Here is a 19,726-nt window from a genome sequence, read left to right as displayed (position 1 = left end):
GCTTATTTGCTTTAGACCTTCCTATAAAGAGTTTTTACTGTGGCACTCAAAGCAATGTGGAAAATCATGTTTTAGTGTTCCTATCCTCTTACTTTCTCTTTTCTTCCTCTTCCCCTTGGTTTTGAAATGTTTTTCTTTCTTCTGTGCTAAGCCTTGTTTCCTTTTTAACATTTTCCTTTAACAGTATCTTAACAGTACAGTAGAAGGGTGGGCAACCTATGACCCTCCGGATCTTGCTGGACTGCAATTCCCATCGTCCCTGATTATTGGTGGTGGATGATGGGAGTTGTAGTCCAACAATATCCAGAGGGCCACTGGTTTCCTGCTCCCGGTGCAGTGAGTTCTATCACTGTGGCAACAAACCCTCTCCCATATTAGGGCTCTGATGCACTGTGTGTGCCTTTTGCCCTATTTCTTCCCCCTTAATAAGTTCCTGTGTGAGCTGGTTCATTAGAGCAAATGGGGCACTGCCCCTCTTACCTTACTTGCCTGCCCAGGGATGGCACTGCTTGTCAACTTTCTCCTTCTTAGTCTCAGTTTTGTCCTTGTACAGCTGAGCAGGGAAGCAGATGATGGCGACAAAACCAGAATTAGTCTGTTATGCCCATCATTGGCTCTGACTATACCCACTTTGGGGCTCTCTGCCTTACCAGTCCCAATGAGCCACCACTGTTAGCATGGTCACTTAAACAAGATGAGCAGAACACAGAGAGAAAAGTCCTGATAACACATTACTGAGCAAAAACAGTGTGTAATTTGAGGAGAAATGAATGGAGGTTTTGCCTTTCTTAGTTCAAGCCTCATACATGGCAGGGAGACATTCAACCAAATACACAGAGGAAAAACTCCCTTCGGAGCCAATCGGGGCACATGCTACCTCAGCAAACATCATGGCACTTTGTCAAGTTGCTAAGCAACACTTCCACCAACCCGCCTCTTAGCTAGTGGCCTTTAACACTAACAGAATTAACTATTAAGTTACAAACTGAATGATACCTGCTGTTGCACTTCCAACAAGCAGCATGGAAGGAAGAGCCTTAGACATGCCAGGGATCACTTGATGTTCCAGTCAATAAAGCACATATGTGTGAACCAGGCCTGAGCCCATTTTCCACCGTCCCTCCACTTAAATTTCTGCTTAAAATGGTTGTAGACAGTCTCATCTCTTCCTCTTTCTTCACCACCCAATGTTTTATTTGCATTATGTAGCCTGAAGAAGAATCTGAACTGAAGTCAGTGGAAGAAGAGAAAGAGGTTACGGCCCTCTCTCCCAAAGAGGCTTGCAAACGCCATGCAGACGAGCTGGCAAAAATGTTACAGGTAAGAGCCATAAAACCACGACAGAGACTTTTGAGAAACACTTCAGAAGAAAGAGGTGCAGGTTAGAGTCATCTTCTTGTCTCTTGTCTTGACATGTGCTCCTGAAATGATCTAATATTCACAATATTTTCACAATGCTGCCTGCCATTGGAAAAGCTGTGATGAGGTTAGAGAGTGTCGGCAAACATACTTAACTGCTCAGGGTAACTGTGTCAGCAAAAGACTTCTGACAAGCCTTTGCTGTTTCAACTGCATCAGAGCATCCAGACAGGTGACAGTTTCTGCAGGAGTGGGGTTGCATGGGAGTCATTGGCCCCATTTATTTATTTTTACAATTGGCATGAATTAACTAGGAAAAGTCAATGGAGTTGTTGTTGTTATTTACTAGTGGGGAGCACCCAATGCTATCAGGGAATATGTAGAAACCAGCAAATATAGTGTCAGTTGTGATCTTGGACCCAATCACTCCAAAACTGGGCAAAGTCCTGTTGTAGTCTGCCATCTTGATTCAAAATGGCGGCCAGCAGCCAAACGTCAACAATGACTGCCGCCTCCACGTCAGGAACCCTTGTATTGAAATTGGCGACAACATCTTTGAGAGGTGAACAAACCTACAGAGCAGGCAGACGGATATACAGACAGACCACTTTCCAAAATATATAGTAGAATATTACATTTATATCTCACCTGTCCTTCGAGGAGTTCAAGGTGACATTTGTTAGCTCTCTCTTTCTCTACTGGCCACACAATCAAATCCCTAAATGGGTAGATTATGCTGGTATTATGAACCCAGCAACTCCCAGCAGTAAGGGGCTTCCTAGTTATGGAGCAGATGTGTTTGGATATGTCCCTTGTCTCTGAGGGAACCTAAAGAGTGCTGAGGGGTGTGTGTTTGTGTGTGAAACCTTGGAGAGAAAGAGAGAGAAAGTGGTTGGCAGAGGAAGAAAGGAGAAAGAGGGTGCCCCACCCACCGCCATCATGCACTCCCCAACATATTACCTGAGGGGGGACCCCCCCCCCCTGCTTTATGCTGTTTTTTTAAATATGCTGTCATCTTTTCAGGTCGATATACAGAAGGGACTGTCTGAAGTGTCAGTGCTGCACCGAAGGATCAAGCATGGCTGGAATGAATTTGTAATAGATAATACGCAACCAGTGTGGAAGAAATATCTAGACCAGGTAAAGAACGGGAATGCTAGTGGCAAAGGGTTTTGTGGATCATTGGATAGCGGGGTGTATGTACCCTGTCTCTTTCTCCAGGGTTATGTTGAGTAACAATGATCAATTTAAAACAAATATGTACATCTGGCATAGGAGTGGGTGTGTATTACCAGGACGTTTTCCTGCTCAAGCTCCCTTCAAATGGTGCAAAATGCTAATCTAACCAGCCCAGACGTTTGTTTGACACTTTCTTCAAGACCTTCCATGATTAATGTAGCCTGCAGTTCAGTGGAGGCTGGTCCATTAGGGCGCTCTGGACACTGCCCCACCAGCCTTGGCCTGCCTTCAGCCAGCCTCCACCTGCCTGCCTCCTGACTTACAACAAGTCTGGGTTCCTGCCTATTGGACTCCTTCTCCTTAGTCTCAGTATTGCCATGAAAGAACTTAACTGGGAGGAGATGGTGACAAAGCTGGAATTAGTTGGCTCTGCCTGTCTTTGATTCTGGCGCCCCCTACTGCTGGCCTCCCACCCCAGGAGAGTGATGGAGCTTAGCTACACTCCCCATTCACTGAGCTCCACCCTAGCCACCTGCCAGCTGCTGTCTCTTGCATCCCGGCTCTGTCTTCTGATCCACAAGTCAGTGCCCCTCACCTTTGATGCTCTGGGGACATGCCAGTGGTCAGAAAGTGTCTCTAGGGCAGGGACAACAAAGCCTTTTCAGCCTGAGGCCTGCATTCTCTTCCAGGAGCTGCAGAGCAGTGGTGGGCGGAGCCAGAGGCACAAGCGGGTGGAGCAAAAAATGCAAATATTTAACTTTGTACAATAGGCTAGATTCTATTCACAGATATGTATCCCCCTCTATTCTTCATACAGACAAGGAAGAGGCATTATCTGAGTTCAATGGGGTCATTCTAGTCAGTCAAAAGCATTCCAGGAGGGTGCAAAGCTAGTGCAGTGAGGGGTGTGGCCTCTGGAGAGTTCTGAGGGCCAGATAGAGAGAGTGGGAGAGCCCTATTTCACCCCAGGCTTGAGGTTCCTTACTCAAGCATAAAGTAAAACTGCCTGGATCAAGCAGAGATTATTAGTTCTGGGCATGAATTGTGTGACAACTTTACTCCCACTGTGAATGGCAAAAAACAAACAAACCCTACTTCAGTCAAAGGAATGTTTCCTTCTTCTTACCTTTTAGTTTAAGAACCCCCTGATCCTTTTGCTCCTGGCCTCCGCTTTAGTAAGTGTGGTCACTAAAGAATACGAAGATGCCGTGAGTATTGCAATGGTACGTGATTTATTTTCTTTGGAGTCCTCATTCTTGGAGACATCAGAACTAGGGGACTATTTTCAACTGTACTGAATGGGGAGAAGAAAGGGGGGTCAGGCTTCTAGGGGGTAAAGAGAACCACTCATCAACAGATTTCTCTAGGTGAGGGGTGGGGTACCTTTTGGGGGTAAAGGGTCCCGGTGGAAGACTGCGGGGGGCTGCAATCCCCCTCCAAACTTACACCCTTAATAAACACAGTCTCTTTCTCTTAAGCACACACAGAGAGTTATTTCCCTTAAAATCTTAGTAATTCTGCTCATGTTTCACATTTTTATTTGTTTGTTTTCAGTTTGTCTAGTTTCCATGTAAGCCTGAAATAAATATCCAGTCTCCACTGGCATGTGACGTTATACTGTCTTTGTTGATCCACTCCCATTTTTATTTTACTTTTAGGCTGTCGTCATCGTGGTGACTGTGGCCTTCATCCAGGTATAACCTTTTCTGGTAACTTTTTATAATGTTTTTAGAATGTTGCACTATTTTAGTGTTGTTAGCCGCCCTGAGCCCGGCTTCGGCAGGGGAGGGCGGGATATAAATAAAATTTATTATTATTATTATAACTGACCATTTTGGGTTCTCACCCATTCAGACAAAAAACGTGCCCTGACCGCGATGTGCTTCTTTTCTCACAGGAGCACCGCTCTGAGAAATCTCTGGAGGAACTCAACAAGTTAGTCCCGCCAGAGTGTAACTGGTAAGCCTTGTAAAGCATCCACACACTTTAAACCTTTGGTGTAGTGCTAGCCAGATGCCTTCTTCGTGTGTGTATGGAAGCACAAAATGCTTGTGTGCGTTTGAGGGGTGATGGTTACAGTTGGAAGGGTGGCAGGAGAACCCCTACCTCTGCCCTAGTTCCCTGCCCCCCACAAACCTGGAACTGATACTCACACTTCCCATTCACAACTGTGCAGTTTAGCCTTCCCTACAATAGAACAGCCTCCTGCCAACCTAGCAGTTCGAAAGCACGTCAAAGTGCAAGTAGATTACCTTCAGCGGGAAGGTAAACAGCATTTCCGTGTGCTGCTCTGGTTCGCCAGAAGCGGCTTAGTCATGCTGGCCATATGACCTGGAAGCTGTACGCCGGCTCCCTCGGCCAATAAAGCGAGATGAGCGCCGCAACCCCAGAGTCGGTCACGACTGGACCTAATGGTCAGGGGTCCCTTTACCTTTTACTATAGAACAGCAGATCAGGGCTTAAGAGGACTGTGTGTGTGTGTGTGTGTGTGTGTGTGCGCGCGCGCGCGCTTGCGCAGGGTAAACCTGTGTATTTACAAATGATTAAAATATCCTTTATTTACCTACTGGTCACTTATGCTTTATTTTACCGACCTGAACTGTGTGTGTTGAAATGTTCAGTTCTGGGACTGATGTTCATTTCCTTCTTCACCAGAAGGACAAATACCTGCTCCAGCCTTGCCAAAGCAAATATGTAATACCTTTTATGGTTTTAATTATTATGTCCAGAGAGGTGGCCTATTTATCTTTCAAGGTCAGAGAACGCTTTGATCATTTCCCCCACTTCCCCTTGTTCCTTCCACACCCAGGGACACATTGTAGAAAGAAAGGCAAGTGCTTTTGGTATGATGTTGCGTTCCAAGTCACCAAACGTGATTTTGTCACAGTGGCAGGGAAAGCTTTTTCAACCCAGGGGCTGCCTCAGCAAACTTCTTGGGGCCACATGCCATTGGTGGGTGGAGCCAAAAGCAAAAGTGGGTGGAACAACAAATGTTTTAACAGATCCAAACAGTCTGCAACTATATTGGAACTATTTTAAACCATTTTCTTATGTGGAATTGTTTTTAAATGTTTGTGATGATGATGATGATGATGTTAAATAAATTTGTAGACCCGCTTCACAGCCTAAAGCCATCAAAGTGGCCTACTAGATAAAAAACAGAATAAAACACAAAAAGACAAGTTTTAAACACAATGAAATCATTTCAGCAAGCTCTAAAAACAATAGAAACGTATTTGCAAATTCTAAAAACAGTAACGCAATATACTACGTTATCTGTCTCATTGTCCACTATTTTACATAAGTTATGTAACTTGTTGCATTAACATACGTAACTTATATTCATTTCAATGTCGACTCCAAAGCAATGTTTAAAAACATCATTAGTTACATGTTGTTTGTGAACTTAAAAGCAACTTACTTGACTGATTTCCGTTCCTGCCTACAGACAAACATACAAACAGTAGCCATTTCTGCTTCCTCTTCTGTTGCCATTGGAGTGGTCTGACATCCCTGGCCACCACAATGCATCTTCCCCACAACCCTTTTGGCAGCTCTGCTTTGCTCATACGGTGCCATTTCTTTCTATTTATCTCTTTGTGGGGGGATACTAGCATGAGAGAGGGGAAACTGCAGCATCTTCTTGCTCGAGAGCTTGTTCCCGGAGACATTGTGTGCCTTTCTATGGGAGACAGGGTTCCTGCAGACGTCAGACTCGTAGAGGTAAGAGATGGATGATGGAACAGTACCATGTGCACTCCATAACTGGGTGCTCCCGTTTCAAAACTCAGTGTAAAATTCAACAAGCCATCTTGTGATTCAGTTTTTATGCTTCTGAAGACAAGTAAATGGACCCTTGCAAAACCCACCTATTTCCACTCATACCTGCCCGCACACTTTGGGCACCTCCTGAAGCCCTTCTCTGTATGACCCTGTCATTGGAGGTGCGGTGAATGGCAACCAGAGACAGGGCCTTCTTGGTGGTGGGATCCAGATTGCAGAATGCTCTCCCCAGAGAATCTCACCTGGTACTTGCTCTGTGCTAGGCAAAGACCTCCCCCCGCCCCTGCTTAATGATGTTCATTAGGTGTGTTGAGAAAACTCAATGAAAAAGATGCAATTGTGTGTTTGATGACATCAAGACAATTTTTGCTGGGTGTTTTTGTAGTATGGAATGACTGCTTTTGGGGGGCAGCATTCTATTGATGCTTGCATGGGGGGGGGTGGATATGCAAAAATAACTGGAAACCGTGCCAATCTGCACATGCTCCAATTCCAGAATTAACTGTATCAAATCTCCAAGTTAAACCTTAATGAATGAGGAATAGGAGTGTAGCACCAAAACAGGAAAGGGATGGAATTCATGGGAGTCCATTTATCCGCTGTTTTGTCAGGTTACAGATCTCTTAGTGGACGAATCCAGTTTCACGGGGGAAGCAGAGCCCTGCAGCAAGAACGATGGCATCTTAGCAGAAGCTGGAGACCTGATGACCCTCACCAATGTCGCATTCATGGGAACTCTAGTACGATACGGCAAAGGCAAAGTGAGTGGTAAATAACTTCCTTTCACTAGCTGTAAGTAGCCCATCATTAGGCAATTATTCATAATCTTGTTGTATGCACTGGCAGCAGCAAATCTAAACCTGTGTGCTCCTGATTTTTTCCATGCAGTTACAATCCGGCACTTTTTGAATGTCGCTTTGCAAAGGCACACACACAAAAACAACAAATTCAAGACGTGTCCACAACAAAGGAAGCCATGTGACGTGAGAATACTGGCCCACCTGTCAAAGTAGCCCATTAGTGGTTGGCTGTTTGCCTATATGGCTAATATCAGCTTTGCAGAGCTGTTTAAGGCCACATTCATACCATACATTTAAAGCTATATGATACCACTTTAAACAACACAAAGAGGAGCTGCAGTTTGTTAAGGGTGCTGAGAGTTGTTTGGAGTTGTTTATTCCCCACCCCTACAGAACAACAAGCCCTCTTCACAAGGAACTCTGGGAAATAGCAGTTCTGTGAGGGGAATAGGGACTTCCTAACCCAGACTTCCTCTTTAACTATTAAGGAGCTATCATCACTCGAAAGCTACAGATCATCTTCCTGACTTTGCATCTCTTGTAATGCAAAAGAGGGGTGTGTGTGTGTGTGTGTACTAAACCAAGCTTTAACTATGGTTTATTGACCGTAGTTAACATAAATCATGGCTTGGCATTATGTACAAACCAGGTCGTTGTGTCTCCAGCTGTCATTCAGGGGAAAGTTTTTCAACTCTGGGGAATACCATCAAAATCTAAGAAAAAAGGCAACTTATTCTTTGCATTCTTCTGCTTGTTCAGGGCATTGTCATTGGAACAGGTGAAAACTCACAGTTTGGGGAGGTATTCAAAATGATGCAAGAAGAAGAGGTGAGAAGGGGTCCGGGGGAAAGTGGACCAAGTTCTTAGTAGGGGAACATCCATAAGGTTCTATTTCAAGAGGGTTTTTCTTTCTTCCCTTTGCTGTCAATTAATGCATCAAGACCCCCAAGACTCCACTGCAGAAAAACATGGACAAACTGGGGAAACAGCTTACTCTCATTTCATTTGGCATCATTGGTGAGTTTTGCGAAATACTTTATTCCCCACCCCCTTAATGACCTACTGCCTGTTTTAAGAACTAGCTCCTGTTTATCAGAAGGGACCATCATTTTGGGAGAGACTCGCTATGTGTGTAGCAGAGACAGGGAAGAAATTTGGCTCAGATCGGATTTCAAGGCAAAGTTACTTAATCTGTGCAGCATGCAAACTGAAACACAGTTGTCCTTCAAAATCCACAGCTCTCTGAATTTTGCAGTGCAGTTCTCTAGCCAAGTCATGTGTACAAAAATGCAAGTTCAAGGGCAAATTATCCATATGATGGTGAAATAACATGGTTTTTAAATTATTATTTGGGTGAAATTGCTTGCAGAAATACATACCTTAGGCAAATTTGCATTTTAAAATGTGTATGTGAAGAGAGATTTGCGCCACAGTGTTGAGGACTTTAGAAACAAAGAAGCCCCAAACCGGTGCAGAAATGTGGAGAACCAAAATTAAGGCTGAAAAAAATGAGAAAAAACAAAATGGACAGTTTCACCCATCCCTAGAGTATAGATTTGTACAGTAGAAGCCTAGAGTTAGGCTGAGCAAATGTGACTGACCTGAGGTCCCAACAAACTAACCCAGGGTTTCCCAAACTTTGGTCTCCAGCTGTTTTTGGACTACAACTCCCATCTAGCATGACCAGTGGTCAGGGATGATGGGAACTGTAGTCCTAAAACAGCTGGAGACCCAAGTTTGGGAAACCCTGCTCTAACCACTACACCACACTGACTTTAGTTTGTTCCCTCCTCCTTGTGCATACTTTGAGTATTTTCATGTTCACGTACACACCTGACCATGCCTGTGGTGCCATCAAGATAGCTTCTGTTTTCCTCTCCCCTCTCCTGCAAGGTTTACTTATGCTGATTGGCTGGCTGCAGGGGAAGCATCTTCTTGGCATGTTCACCATTGGAGTGAGGTAAGAGCTGGAAGGACATTTTATTGTCACAGTAGAAGAACAGAACAGAATGCAAACATGCTGATCAAAAACATTCCGTGTGCATATTTCCTGCCTATGTCTAGATTGAGCAGGTGTGGGGAACCTTAGGATCTGGGGGCCAATTGTGGCTCTGCAGGCTTCGCTATCTGGCTCAAGGATCCCTCCTTGGCCCTGCTTCACATCCTCCTTGGGAGTTTTTGCCTGGCTGGAATGTGCCCTTGAACTAGGCCTCTTGCTTCTCTGGCTGGAGAATAGAGAGGGATGAGTGTAGAAACTACCCTAGAAATTACATTCATTTCTCCACCTGCATTTCCTTCTGGCCATGCTTGTCCCTTGCATATGGCCCACAGAAACTTGTCCAGAATGGAATTTGGCCCTTCAGCTGAAAAAGGTCCCCCAACTCTGTGAGAGATAGGTAGACGGACAGACAGATAGACACACTATATTTCCTTTTTATTTAAATGACTTTTGATTACGTTGTACAAAGGATAACAGTGGTGGATTCTGGAAAGAGATTAGTTTGTAATCAGAGCCCTCTCCAGGTGTTTAGGAGAACATGTAAGGACTCAAACTGTGGAGGGGGCATTGACCCATTCCCTACCCCTTAAATTCTGCCGCCTGAGGTGGCTGCTTCAATCTGTCACATGGACAGGCCAGCCCTGTAAGACAGCCAAGGAGCCCATCTCCTAGTTGCTCAGGCCTCTGAACAAGGGTGTTGAGGGGCTGTAGCTCAGCAGAAAGGCCCCTGATCTGCATGGAGGAAGCCTCAAACTCTGAACAGCAAATCTCCCCACTGCCCACTGGCAGACAAAAGGGGGGGCAGGGGAGCGCACTGCCCCTAGCACCATCGGGGAGGGGGGTACCATTGCGGCCACACACCCCGGACATGCGCCACACACCCTCCCACCGCGCCGGGCACCAGGCCCCCGCAGGACGCACGCCACGCCCCTGCGGGCAGCGTGCCACACCCCTGGTATACACGTCATGCCCCCACCTGCTCTCCACCCCTGGTGTCGGAGCGTGCAGCTTCACCACTGCCACTGCCCTAAAAGGAAAAAAAATCCATTCCACATAATGCTTTGGAAACTCCCCAACAGGGTGATTAAACTATCAGAATCTGATACAACCATTTTTGTCAGCTGCAGTGGAGAGAGAGCTCTTCAGGCAGGACAAAAGGTAGCACCAGAACCCAAGAGTTTCATACCTGTAGCTGGTGAGCTTCATAAGCACATGTGCTGATGACAGGATGGGTGGACACAGCATCCCCACCCTTCCCCACCAATATACCTGCCACGAAACATTTGCTTCTCTCTGTACAAATATTAACCTTGCTGGCCATATCTCCCTTGTTGTTTAAAGGCTGGCATTGTACATCCTTATAGTTTGCATGGCAGGCCGCCTTCTTATCAAATGACATGTGCCATCTGTTCACGTATCTGGAAAAGGGATCCCTTGGCATCAGAGGATTGTAATGTTCGTATTACTGCCCAGCGGCACGATAAAAGCAATGTGTGACAAAGTCGCTACAGATAAAGAGAAATGGTTGAGGACTTGGAAGGGAAAAGGTTTAGGCTAGGTATAGAAACAAGGCAGGCAACTGTCAATGGAGGGCAGACACTGTTGAATAAAAGTAACACTAAAGTGGGCCAGCTAGAGTTGTCATCTTTTCCTGCACAGTCCCTCTGTCCCTTAAGGGCTATGAATGTTGCCTTTCTCTGTATTCTCTTGTTCAGCGATATTTGCGCCTGAAGCATAGATCAGGGCTTTGTCAGTGGTGGCAAACAGGCTGCAGAGCTCTCCACCAACAGACATCCATCTGGCCCCTACACTTCTGTGTTTTGATGGCAGTCAGAAAAGTATTTTCATACTAGACCAGGGATGGGGAACTTCCAGCTTGTGAGCCAAATCTGACTGGCTAGACCCTGGAATCCAGACCCTGGTGCTTTTTGGAGGTCACGCCTCATTCTCTGCACTGACTGACTGATGTCTCACTTGCTCTGTTCACAATTGCCATAGCAGGCAAAGCAAAGTGTCCTGAGTGAGTGTGAGAGAAAGAGAGAGAGAGGAAGAGAGAGAGAGAGAGAGAGAGAGAGAGAGAGAGAATGGGTTGTGCATGTCCCACTGATATAAAGTTCTGACTATTTTCTCCCAAATGAATGTGGCCCTTGGTGGGGCAGGGGGAAGGTCCCCCACCCCTATGGTGGAAAACCTTTCCTTCCTCTGTTATATATTAAAAAGCTCAGAGTCATACAATACATGGATTGGCCAGAGATTTAGGACAGAAAAAGCGAGAGTACAGTGGTGCCTCGCAAGACGAAATTAATTCGTTCCGCGAGTTTTTTCGTCTAGCAAATTTTTCATCTTGCGAAGCACGAAATCCCATAGGAATGCATTGAAATTCAATTAATGCGTTCCTATGGTCAAAAAAAGTCCAAACAAAGCCAAATTTGGTACAACAAGAGTTTATTAAGTGCTCTTTAAAGTCACACATACTGTAAAGAGCATTTCAAAAACTGAAGGAACAATAAATTAAGTTTCTAAACATGACAGAAAAACATTTAAAAATCAACAAAGTGTACAGTACATTTTCTAAGACTCTGGGGGACAACTCGAAGAAGGTTCCTCTTCCACTCTTTGCTTCTTGCTGAAGAACCCCCTCCTCAACTGTTCCCCCAGCCACCCACCACACAGAAATTCAAATCCAGAATTTTTTTAAAAAAACAGCAGAGTGGCCCAATGGTCACAGAAAATAATAAAAATTCAGAAAAAAACCACACAAGCTTCCAGATTCTTGCAAACCCCTCCTCAACTGTTCCCCCAGCCACCCACCACACAGAAATTAAAACGCAGAATTTTTTAAAAAAAACAACAGCAGAGTGGCCCAATGGTCACAAAAAATCATAAAAATGCAGAAAAAAACACACACAAGCTTCCAGATTCTTGCAAACCCCTCCCCAACACCAAGTCCTTGAATTTCAAACACCCCAACCCAAAATCCAACCCCCCCAAAAAAAGTTTTAAAAGTTTAACTTACCAAATGGCTGCAAAAGAAGTTTTGGAAAAGCTTCAAAAATCACCAAAGTCTTCAAAAACCTCAAAAAAGGCTACCACACCACGTTCTATGAGTTGCTCCTCGAAGTCAAGTCGCAACTGCACCTCTTCAAGCAATGCACCCTGTATTACTGTAACGGTTTTAAGAAAAAGGAAACAAACTTGCAAGACGTTTTCGTCTTGCAAAGCAAGCCCATAGGGAAATTCGTCTTGCGAAGCAGCTCAAAAAACGCAAAACCCTTTCGTCTAGCGAGTTTTTCATCTTGCGAAGCATTCGTCTTGCGGGGCACCACTGTACTTCAGAGTCAAAATACAAAGAAATTGGACCAGTTGGTTAAGCCCAAATGAGGCTTTGCATTCTGCATTCTGCAAAGCTGGCACCAGACTGCAAACAGCCCTGCCTCCGATGGACGTCTGTGAAGCTCCACTAGGCATAGGAACAAAGGAAGCAGCCTTCCACGTAGAGTCAGATGATTGCTCCATTGAGCTCAGTGTACTGTCCACACTGACTGGCAGTGGCTCTCCAGGGTGTCAGACAGGGGCCTCTCCCAGCCTTACTTGGAGATGCCAGGGACTGGACATGGAGCCTTCTGCAGATTCTTTACTGTCCTTCCTGCAACTGAGCCTGAAGCTCAAGTGTTGAAAGAGGCATCCAGGGCCCATGAAAAGGCAGGTCTGAATGTGTTTCAGCATCAGGGCCCTGGAGCAAGTTGATGCTTGCATATACTTCCTTACAGGAGTTAGTGAGGATGGTGGTGTGTAACACCAGTGGTAAATGATTCTGTGTGTGCAGCTTAGCGGTGGCTGCAATCCCAGAGGGCCTCCCCATCGTGGTCACGGTGACCTTAGTCCTGGGCGTCTTGAGGATGGCCAAGAAACGAGTCATTGTGAAGAAGCTGCCAATTGTAGAAACTCTAGGTAAGAGCACCATGCGCATGAAGGCGGGTCATGGGGTGGGTGTTAGCAAAACTGGATTTGCTAACTCTGTGGCTGATTCCACTGTCGTCGTTTCCACCTGTTCATTTAATGTGAGGGAGGCATTTCCTTCACTCTCTCATAACTTTGTGTATTCTAATGAAGCTGAATGTTGGAATATTCAGAGCAGACAAGAGAAAATACTTCTGCACACAGCACATAGTTAAACTGTGGAATTCAGTCCCGTAAAGGGCAGTGGTGGCCATCAGTTTGGATGGCTTTAGAAAAGCATTAGATAATTTCATGGAGGATAAGGCTACCAATGGCTACTAAGCATGGTGGTTCTACCTCCACTGTTGGAAGCAGTATATGCTCTAGATTCCGGTTTTCAGGGAATCATGGGTGCAGGGGGTGTTGTGGCACTCAGACCCTGCTTGCAGGCTTCCCATGGTCATCTGCTGTTGGAGTAGATTGGCCTTTGGTCTAATCCAGCAAGTCTCTTCTTAGGTTCTTATCCAGCACATGTGAATGCTTAGCAGCACGCACACACACATGCCTGTGAGCGCAACCTCTGTTCTGACAAATCCTCTCTTCTCCTCAGGCTGTTGCAATGTTATCTGCTCTGATAAGACCGGGACCTTGACAGCCAATGAAATGACTGTCACTCAGCTCGTCACCTCAGATGGATTCAAGGCAGAGGTACAGTCAGCGGTTTGGGCAAAGTTGTCAGTTGTAATACAAGACAACTCTGAACCTATAAGCCTCCTTGGTTGATAGCACTCTGATCTTGTCATTTTGTAAGATGACAAGGGTAGTGATGTGCTTTTAAATGCTTTCAGTGCTGTTTTAAGTAGGGTTACTTATTTGTTTTTGGTTGCTTTTTTTAAGAAAATACTTTCATTTGTCATGTGTTTTCAGTTGCCTATGATTTATGCTGTGAAATGTCTTGGGTCCTGCATGAGGAGAGAGGCAGAATATAAAATAAATAAAATGAATATTAATCTGATTTATTTGTTGCCTAGTTCAAAACGTCTCTAGTAACTGACATACATAATTTAAAATAACTATCAAGCTTAATAATAAAGCAACAATGCCCCCCCCCCGCCAAAAAAATGTAACACAGAAAGAACAATGAGCATCATAATAATAATCTACTCTCAAATGCTTGAGGGAACAATCATGCCTTAAAATGGCACCCAAAGGATGTTAATGTCAGTACCAGATGGGCCTTGATAAGGAAAGTATTCCATAGATGGAGAGGCCAAAAGTGGAAGAAAAAACCCTTTCCCTTATTATCACTCATAAACCCATAATTTCTCTTCCAGTGGGCTACTGATTCACTTTGCCAATTAACTTCAATCCATAAATGCCAGTATTTCTGCCCGCTTTCCTTAAGATATCAGTGTCTCCAAATGTACCCTCCTCTTTCCGACATTAAATAATGTGAGCTGGCCATAGAGTTGGATCTCCTCTGCAGGTGTCTTCTGTTCTTCCAGGTGAGCGGGGTTGGGTACAACAGAGAAGGAGATGTGTGTCTCTTACCCTCCAGAGAAGTCATCAAAGAATTTTCAAACATCTCTGTGGGGAAGTTAGTGGAGGTAAGTTATTTGCCAGGGTTATTACTATTTCGTAGGAGGAGCAGAGTAGACATGATGGCCTAAACAACCAATGTGATAAGACTTACGGTGTTGATGGAACAGGGGTAGGCAACCTTTTGACTGCTAAGGGCAATCGTGCCTCAGCAATAAATGGGGTGGAAGGGGCATATTGGCAAGCAGTGGAGCTGAACCAGGGGTAGGTGGGAGTCAAACTAGGTAGGACCACCCCTTCTCTCTCTCTCTCTTTCTCTCTCTCTCTTTCTCTCTTTCTCTCTTTCTCTTTCTGACTCCCCTTTCTCTCCCTACCCACTGAGCTGATACGGAACAGACAGATCACTCTTGGCAGATGTCTAACCTGATCACTTGCAGAGGACTTTGGAATTTAAGCCAAGGGTCCAAGATTTCCTACCCCGGCCCAAAAAATGGCACCACAGACTTCAATCCTTGCTTGTGTTGCATGCCACCCCAATCTCTGAGCGATGTGAGATTGTGGGAGTTCCAGATGCTTATCCAGGGTTTGTGGGTTTTTTTGGAATGAGGCATAGTGGAGACCAGGGTGTCTTTATTATATGTGGATTATTTATACATATATACAAGCTGAGTGCATGCTAGAGGGGTTCACAGCATTAACACCCCAAGAGGGCCTTGCTTCCTCCCATAGCCAGTGTCTTAGATTCTAACAGAATCTCTCTTTTCCTCTCTCCAGCTTTTCTTCTAGCTCACATCACTCCAAACTCTCTCCTCTCAACTCTATCTTTGTCTTTCTAACTACCCATGAAAAGGGGGGGGGGGACCCATTACCATCTCACACAGATCCACTTCCTTTGTTCCCTTAATGGCCCATCACCCAGGCAGGCTATCAGCCTGCCTTACAACACTTGCTGGAGCCAGAGGTTAGAAGTGTCTCTGCATGCAGCCTACTCAACCCAGCCCCCCAAACTCATCACACTTGCAGCTGAGCAATCTCTAAGCCCAGGGCTTAAGCATAACAGTCATTTGATTCATTTCCCCAACAAATGTCACAAAGAAGCAAATCTCTTTCAGGCTGGCTGTGTTGCCAACAATGCAATCATCAGGAAGACGACTGTGATGGGGCAGCCGACTGAAGGGGCCCTGATAGCCCTGGCAATGAAGGTAGGGTGGCTGTTGCAAGCCCCAGGTGCTTATTAAGTTTTAGATTTAATCGGCTCTGTTTAATTTGTAATGGCTTAGCAAGGTTGCCAAAAAATGAAGGTAGGATTTAGTCTTCAACTGATCCGGTAAGGTATCTCACCATGGTTGCCAAAAATGAGAGAGAGAATTTAGCATTCAGCTGATCTGCCCATTTATCAACAGCAGAATTGAAGCAGAATTATAGTATTATAAACTCAAGGCAGCCAGAGAGCAACCTGACTTAGTGATCTTGGCAGTGATCCTCAAAACTCAATAAGTATAAGGAAATGTGCCCAGTGGAAATATTTACTGTATTTTTCCGTGTGTAAGACTAGGTTTTTTTCCTAAAAAAATAATGTCAAAAATTAGGGGGCATCTTATACTCTCAGCCATCTCCCCCCATTTTATTCAATCTGAGTCCCCCAAAATAAAAGGTAAAGGGACCCCTGACAGTTACATCTAGTCACGGACGACTCTGGGGTTGCAGCACTCATCTCGCTTTACTGGCCGAGGGAGCCGACGTATGTCCTCAGACAGTTTTTCCGCGTCATGTGGCCAGCATGACTAAGCTGCTTTTGGCGAACCAGAGCAGTGCATGGAAACGCCGTTTACCTTCCTTCTGGAGCGGTACCTATTTACTTGCACTTTGATGTGCTTTCAAACTGCTAGGTTGGCAGGAGCTGGGACCGAGCAATGGGAGCTCACCCCGTCGCGGGGATTCAAATCGCCAACCTTCCGATCGGCAAGCCCTAGGCTCTGTGGTTTAGACCACAGCGCCACCTGCATCCCCCAAAATAGGGGGTGTCTTATACATGGGGCCATCTTATAGACAGAAAAATACAGTATTCTACCCACCTTCTTGGACCATGTCGCACAGTAAAAATGGTTTCCCTTCCTCTCCTTGATATAGGTGTTGCATTGGGCAAGCTGGTATCCTTAGGGACACTCCTTTGTTAAGTGGAAGAGTGACTGATAGCCTGGGATGGTTGGGTGGCGGCAGTGGTGTAGCTAGCTGCTCAGGCGCCTGGGGTGGCGCGCATGCCCTGCACCCAGAGGTGGGGTGAACTGCCCATGGGACGGAGCAAGCCGGAGCAGGATGTGCTGCATGGAGCCTCGCTGCCACCTCCCCCTCAGCTGTAGGGGGCTGAGGGGGAGGCGGCAGGCAGATGCAAACCCCACTCTGCTGTTTCGGGCAGCACAGGGCCTGTAGGCACCCAAGCCACTGCGTCACTCCCAGGACAGACACATGACTCGGGCAACCTGCAGGCCCTGCAGTGTGTGGCGCCCAGTGCCCCCCGCCTCCCCTAGCTACACCTCTGGGTGATGGTTCAGTCAAGGGGATAGGAAATGGTCTCTTGAAAGCTGGAGATCCCTCTAGAGTGTTTTGAAGGAAACAGATGGGGAGGATACCTCCGTCCCATGGGGGAGGTTGCCCCAAGCCTCTCTATCTGGCCCTTGGCTCAGTCTGGGCCAACCAGATTTGTATGGGAAGCCTGCAAGCAGGGACTGATCGCAACAGCAGCTTTCTCCACTTACGATTCCCAGAACCTGGGGTTGATGCCTCCAACAGTGGAAGTAGAACACAGCTGTTGTTGAGGGTCAAATGGTTTGCCATCCCCTGTTCATTTGTAATAAAGCAAATATTGCAAGATCACCAAAAGCTTCCACTGACCCCTCTCTGGAAAGGAAAGGTCATAATGTCCTGAGAACTTCTTACCATGTGGCAAATGGGAAGCATGCAACTGTATTTAAATATTGCCTGAGTCACACTTCAAAAACATCAGAACTTGGAAGCCCAAGATACTGCCTTAAACCAAGTAAAACCATTGCACCCATCTAGCTCAGTATTGTCTGCACTGACTGGCAGCAGCCCTTCAGGGTTTCAACAAGCATTTTGTCATTAACGTTCAGCATATGAAAACCTGTCAGATTTCAAATTGAATGGTAGTCATTCCTTTTGAGCTCTACCGCTCATGTATGTATAGAATTATTAAGTGCTAAAGCCCTGGTCCTCTTTCTCCACGCCCCCCCCCCTTTTTTTAGATGGAACTGAGTGATATAAAAGACATCTATATAAGGAAGAAGGAGATCCCATTTAGCTCAGAGCAGAAATGGATGGCAGTCAAATGTGCTCTGAAAAACCAGGTAAAAGCAAGCAACTTGTTTTTTGTTATCTGTGATTATTTTTAAAAAAAGAAAAAGAATAATGATACGCCACTGGAATCAAGTTGCAATCAGTCAGTACACATTACATTTTTATCCCACTCTCTCTCCCTCATTCACTCACCCCAGTTTTACACTCACAAGAAGCCTGTGAAGGTGCTTAGACTCAGAGAAATCGGAGTACCTGTCCCAGGATTACCCTATGAACATCATAAGGCTGAGAGTGCATTTGAACCTGCGTGTCTCTTCCATCCAAGTCCAGCATTCTAATTACACATGGTGTGGTGTTGATGGTTGGAAATCATCAACCTGTCTGTTTTTCTGTGTGTTATGTCACTCTAAAAAACTCCATAGACATTTTTACAATAGGTGCAACAGACCAGATTCACACCAGGCATTTAAAGCACTATGATACAAAGAATTCTGGGAGTTGTAGCTCATTAAGGGTGCTGAGAGCTGTTAAAATACCCCTCACAGAGCTAAGAATGCCAGAGTTCCTTGTTAAAAGGGATTGATTGTTAAACCACTCGGCAGATTGTAGCTCTGAAAGGGGAATATGTAGATCTAGAAAATGCAGTGGTACCTCGGGTTACATACGCTTCAGGTTACATATGCTTCAGGTTACAGACTCCGCTAACCCAGAAATAGTACCTCGGGTTAAGAACTTTGCTTCAGGATGAGAACAGAAATCGTGCAGCGGTAATGCGGCAGCAGTGGGCGGCCCCATTAGCTAAAGTGGTGCTTCAGGTTAAGAACAGTTTCAGGTTAAGAACGGACCTCTGGAATGAATTAAGTACGTAACCAGAGGTACCACTGTGGTAAAGGTAAAGGGACCCCTGACCATTAGGTCCAGTCGTGACCGACTCTGGGGTTGCGGCACTCATCTCGCTTTATTGGCCAAGGGAGCTGGCGTACAGCTTCTGGGTCATGTGGCCAGCATGACTAAGCCGCTTCTGGTGAGCCAGAGCAGCGCACGTAAACGCCGTTTACCTTCCCTCCGGAGAGGTACCTATTTATCTACTTGCACTTTGATGTGCTTTCGAATTGCTAGATTGGCAAGAGCAGGGACCGAGCAACGGGAGCTCACCCCGTCGTGGGGATTCGAACTGCCGACCTTCTGATAGGCAAGTCCTAGGCTCTGTGGTTTAACCCAACAGCGCCACCCGCATCCCTACCACTGTGGTAGAACTAGGCAAAACACAACACACGGAGATTTGTTGTGATGAGAGATGTTGTGATCTCTCTCTCTCTGTCCCAACCTGAGGGTGCTGATGACTGAACTCAGGACTTTCTGCATGCAAAGAAGATGCTCTACCACTAGGCTATGGCCCTTCCTCAATTGTTCTTTTCCTCGTTTCATAGGGGCAAGAAGAAGTCTACTTCATGAAGGGGGCCTTTGAAGAAGTGATGCAGCATTGCACCATGTATAACAGTGGCGGCATCTCCCTCCCAATGACACCGCAGCAGAAGTCCGTCTATGTTCAGGAAGAGAAGCACATGGGATCACTTGGCCTGAGGGGTCAGTTCATGGCTGTACCTCATCCCACCCCTATGCTTGCTTGAGTCTTGTGTGGGTTGACAAGCTGGGCATCCGGACTGCATCCCTTCCAGCTTGTTATTCCACACACACAAACACCAGGCACCTGAATGCTGAAGGACAGAGGAAGCTGCCGTATGCCATGTCAGACCCTTGGCCCCTCTGGCTCAGAACGGTTGACACTGACCAGCCATGCGTCTTCAAGAGC

At 45.9% G+C, this 19,726-nt stretch overlaps 1 protein-coding gene across 1 annotated transcript in view; it reads left to right on the top strand.

Annotated features, from left to right (window-relative positions):
• ATP2C2 (ATPase secretory pathway Ca2+ transporting 2) overlaps positions 1–19,726 on the top strand; it is a 37,584-nt gene that overhangs the window by 7,974 nt on the left and 9,884 nt on the right. Inside the window, exons 2-17 of the mRNA XM_081018518.1 lie at positions 1,210–1,320; positions 2,383–2,499; positions 3,672–3,761; positions 4,197–4,232; positions 4,436–4,497; positions 6,153–6,261; positions 6,933–7,082; positions 7,881–7,949; positions 8,063–8,138; positions 9,015–9,081; positions 12,947–13,071; positions 13,670–13,767; positions 14,565–14,666; positions 15,711–15,800; positions 17,862–17,963; positions 19,344–19,500. Of these exons, the coding sequence (XP_080874644.1) occupies positions 1,210–1,320; positions 2,383–2,499; positions 3,672–3,761; positions 4,197–4,232; positions 4,436–4,497; positions 6,153–6,261; positions 6,933–7,082; positions 7,881–7,949; positions 8,063–8,138; positions 9,015–9,081; positions 12,947–13,071; positions 13,670–13,767; positions 14,565–14,666; positions 15,711–15,800; positions 17,862–17,963; positions 19,344–19,500 (1,561 nt within the window). The remainder of the gene's footprint in view (positions 1–1,209; positions 1,321–2,382; positions 2,500–3,671; positions 3,762–4,196; positions 4,233–4,435; positions 4,498–6,152; positions 6,262–6,932; positions 7,083–7,880; positions 7,950–8,062; positions 8,139–9,014; positions 9,082–12,946; positions 13,072–13,669; positions 13,768–14,564; positions 14,667–15,710; positions 15,801–17,861; positions 17,964–19,343; positions 19,501–19,726) is intronic.

This window comes from Podarcis pityusensis, assembly GCF_964106645.2.
Source record: "Podarcis pityusensis genome assembly, chromosome: 8".
Lineage (NCBI taxonomy): Eukaryota > Metazoa > Chordata > Lepidosauria > Squamata > Lacertidae > Podarcis > Podarcis pityusensis.
This window is presented reverse-complemented; position numbering and strand designations above follow the sequence as displayed.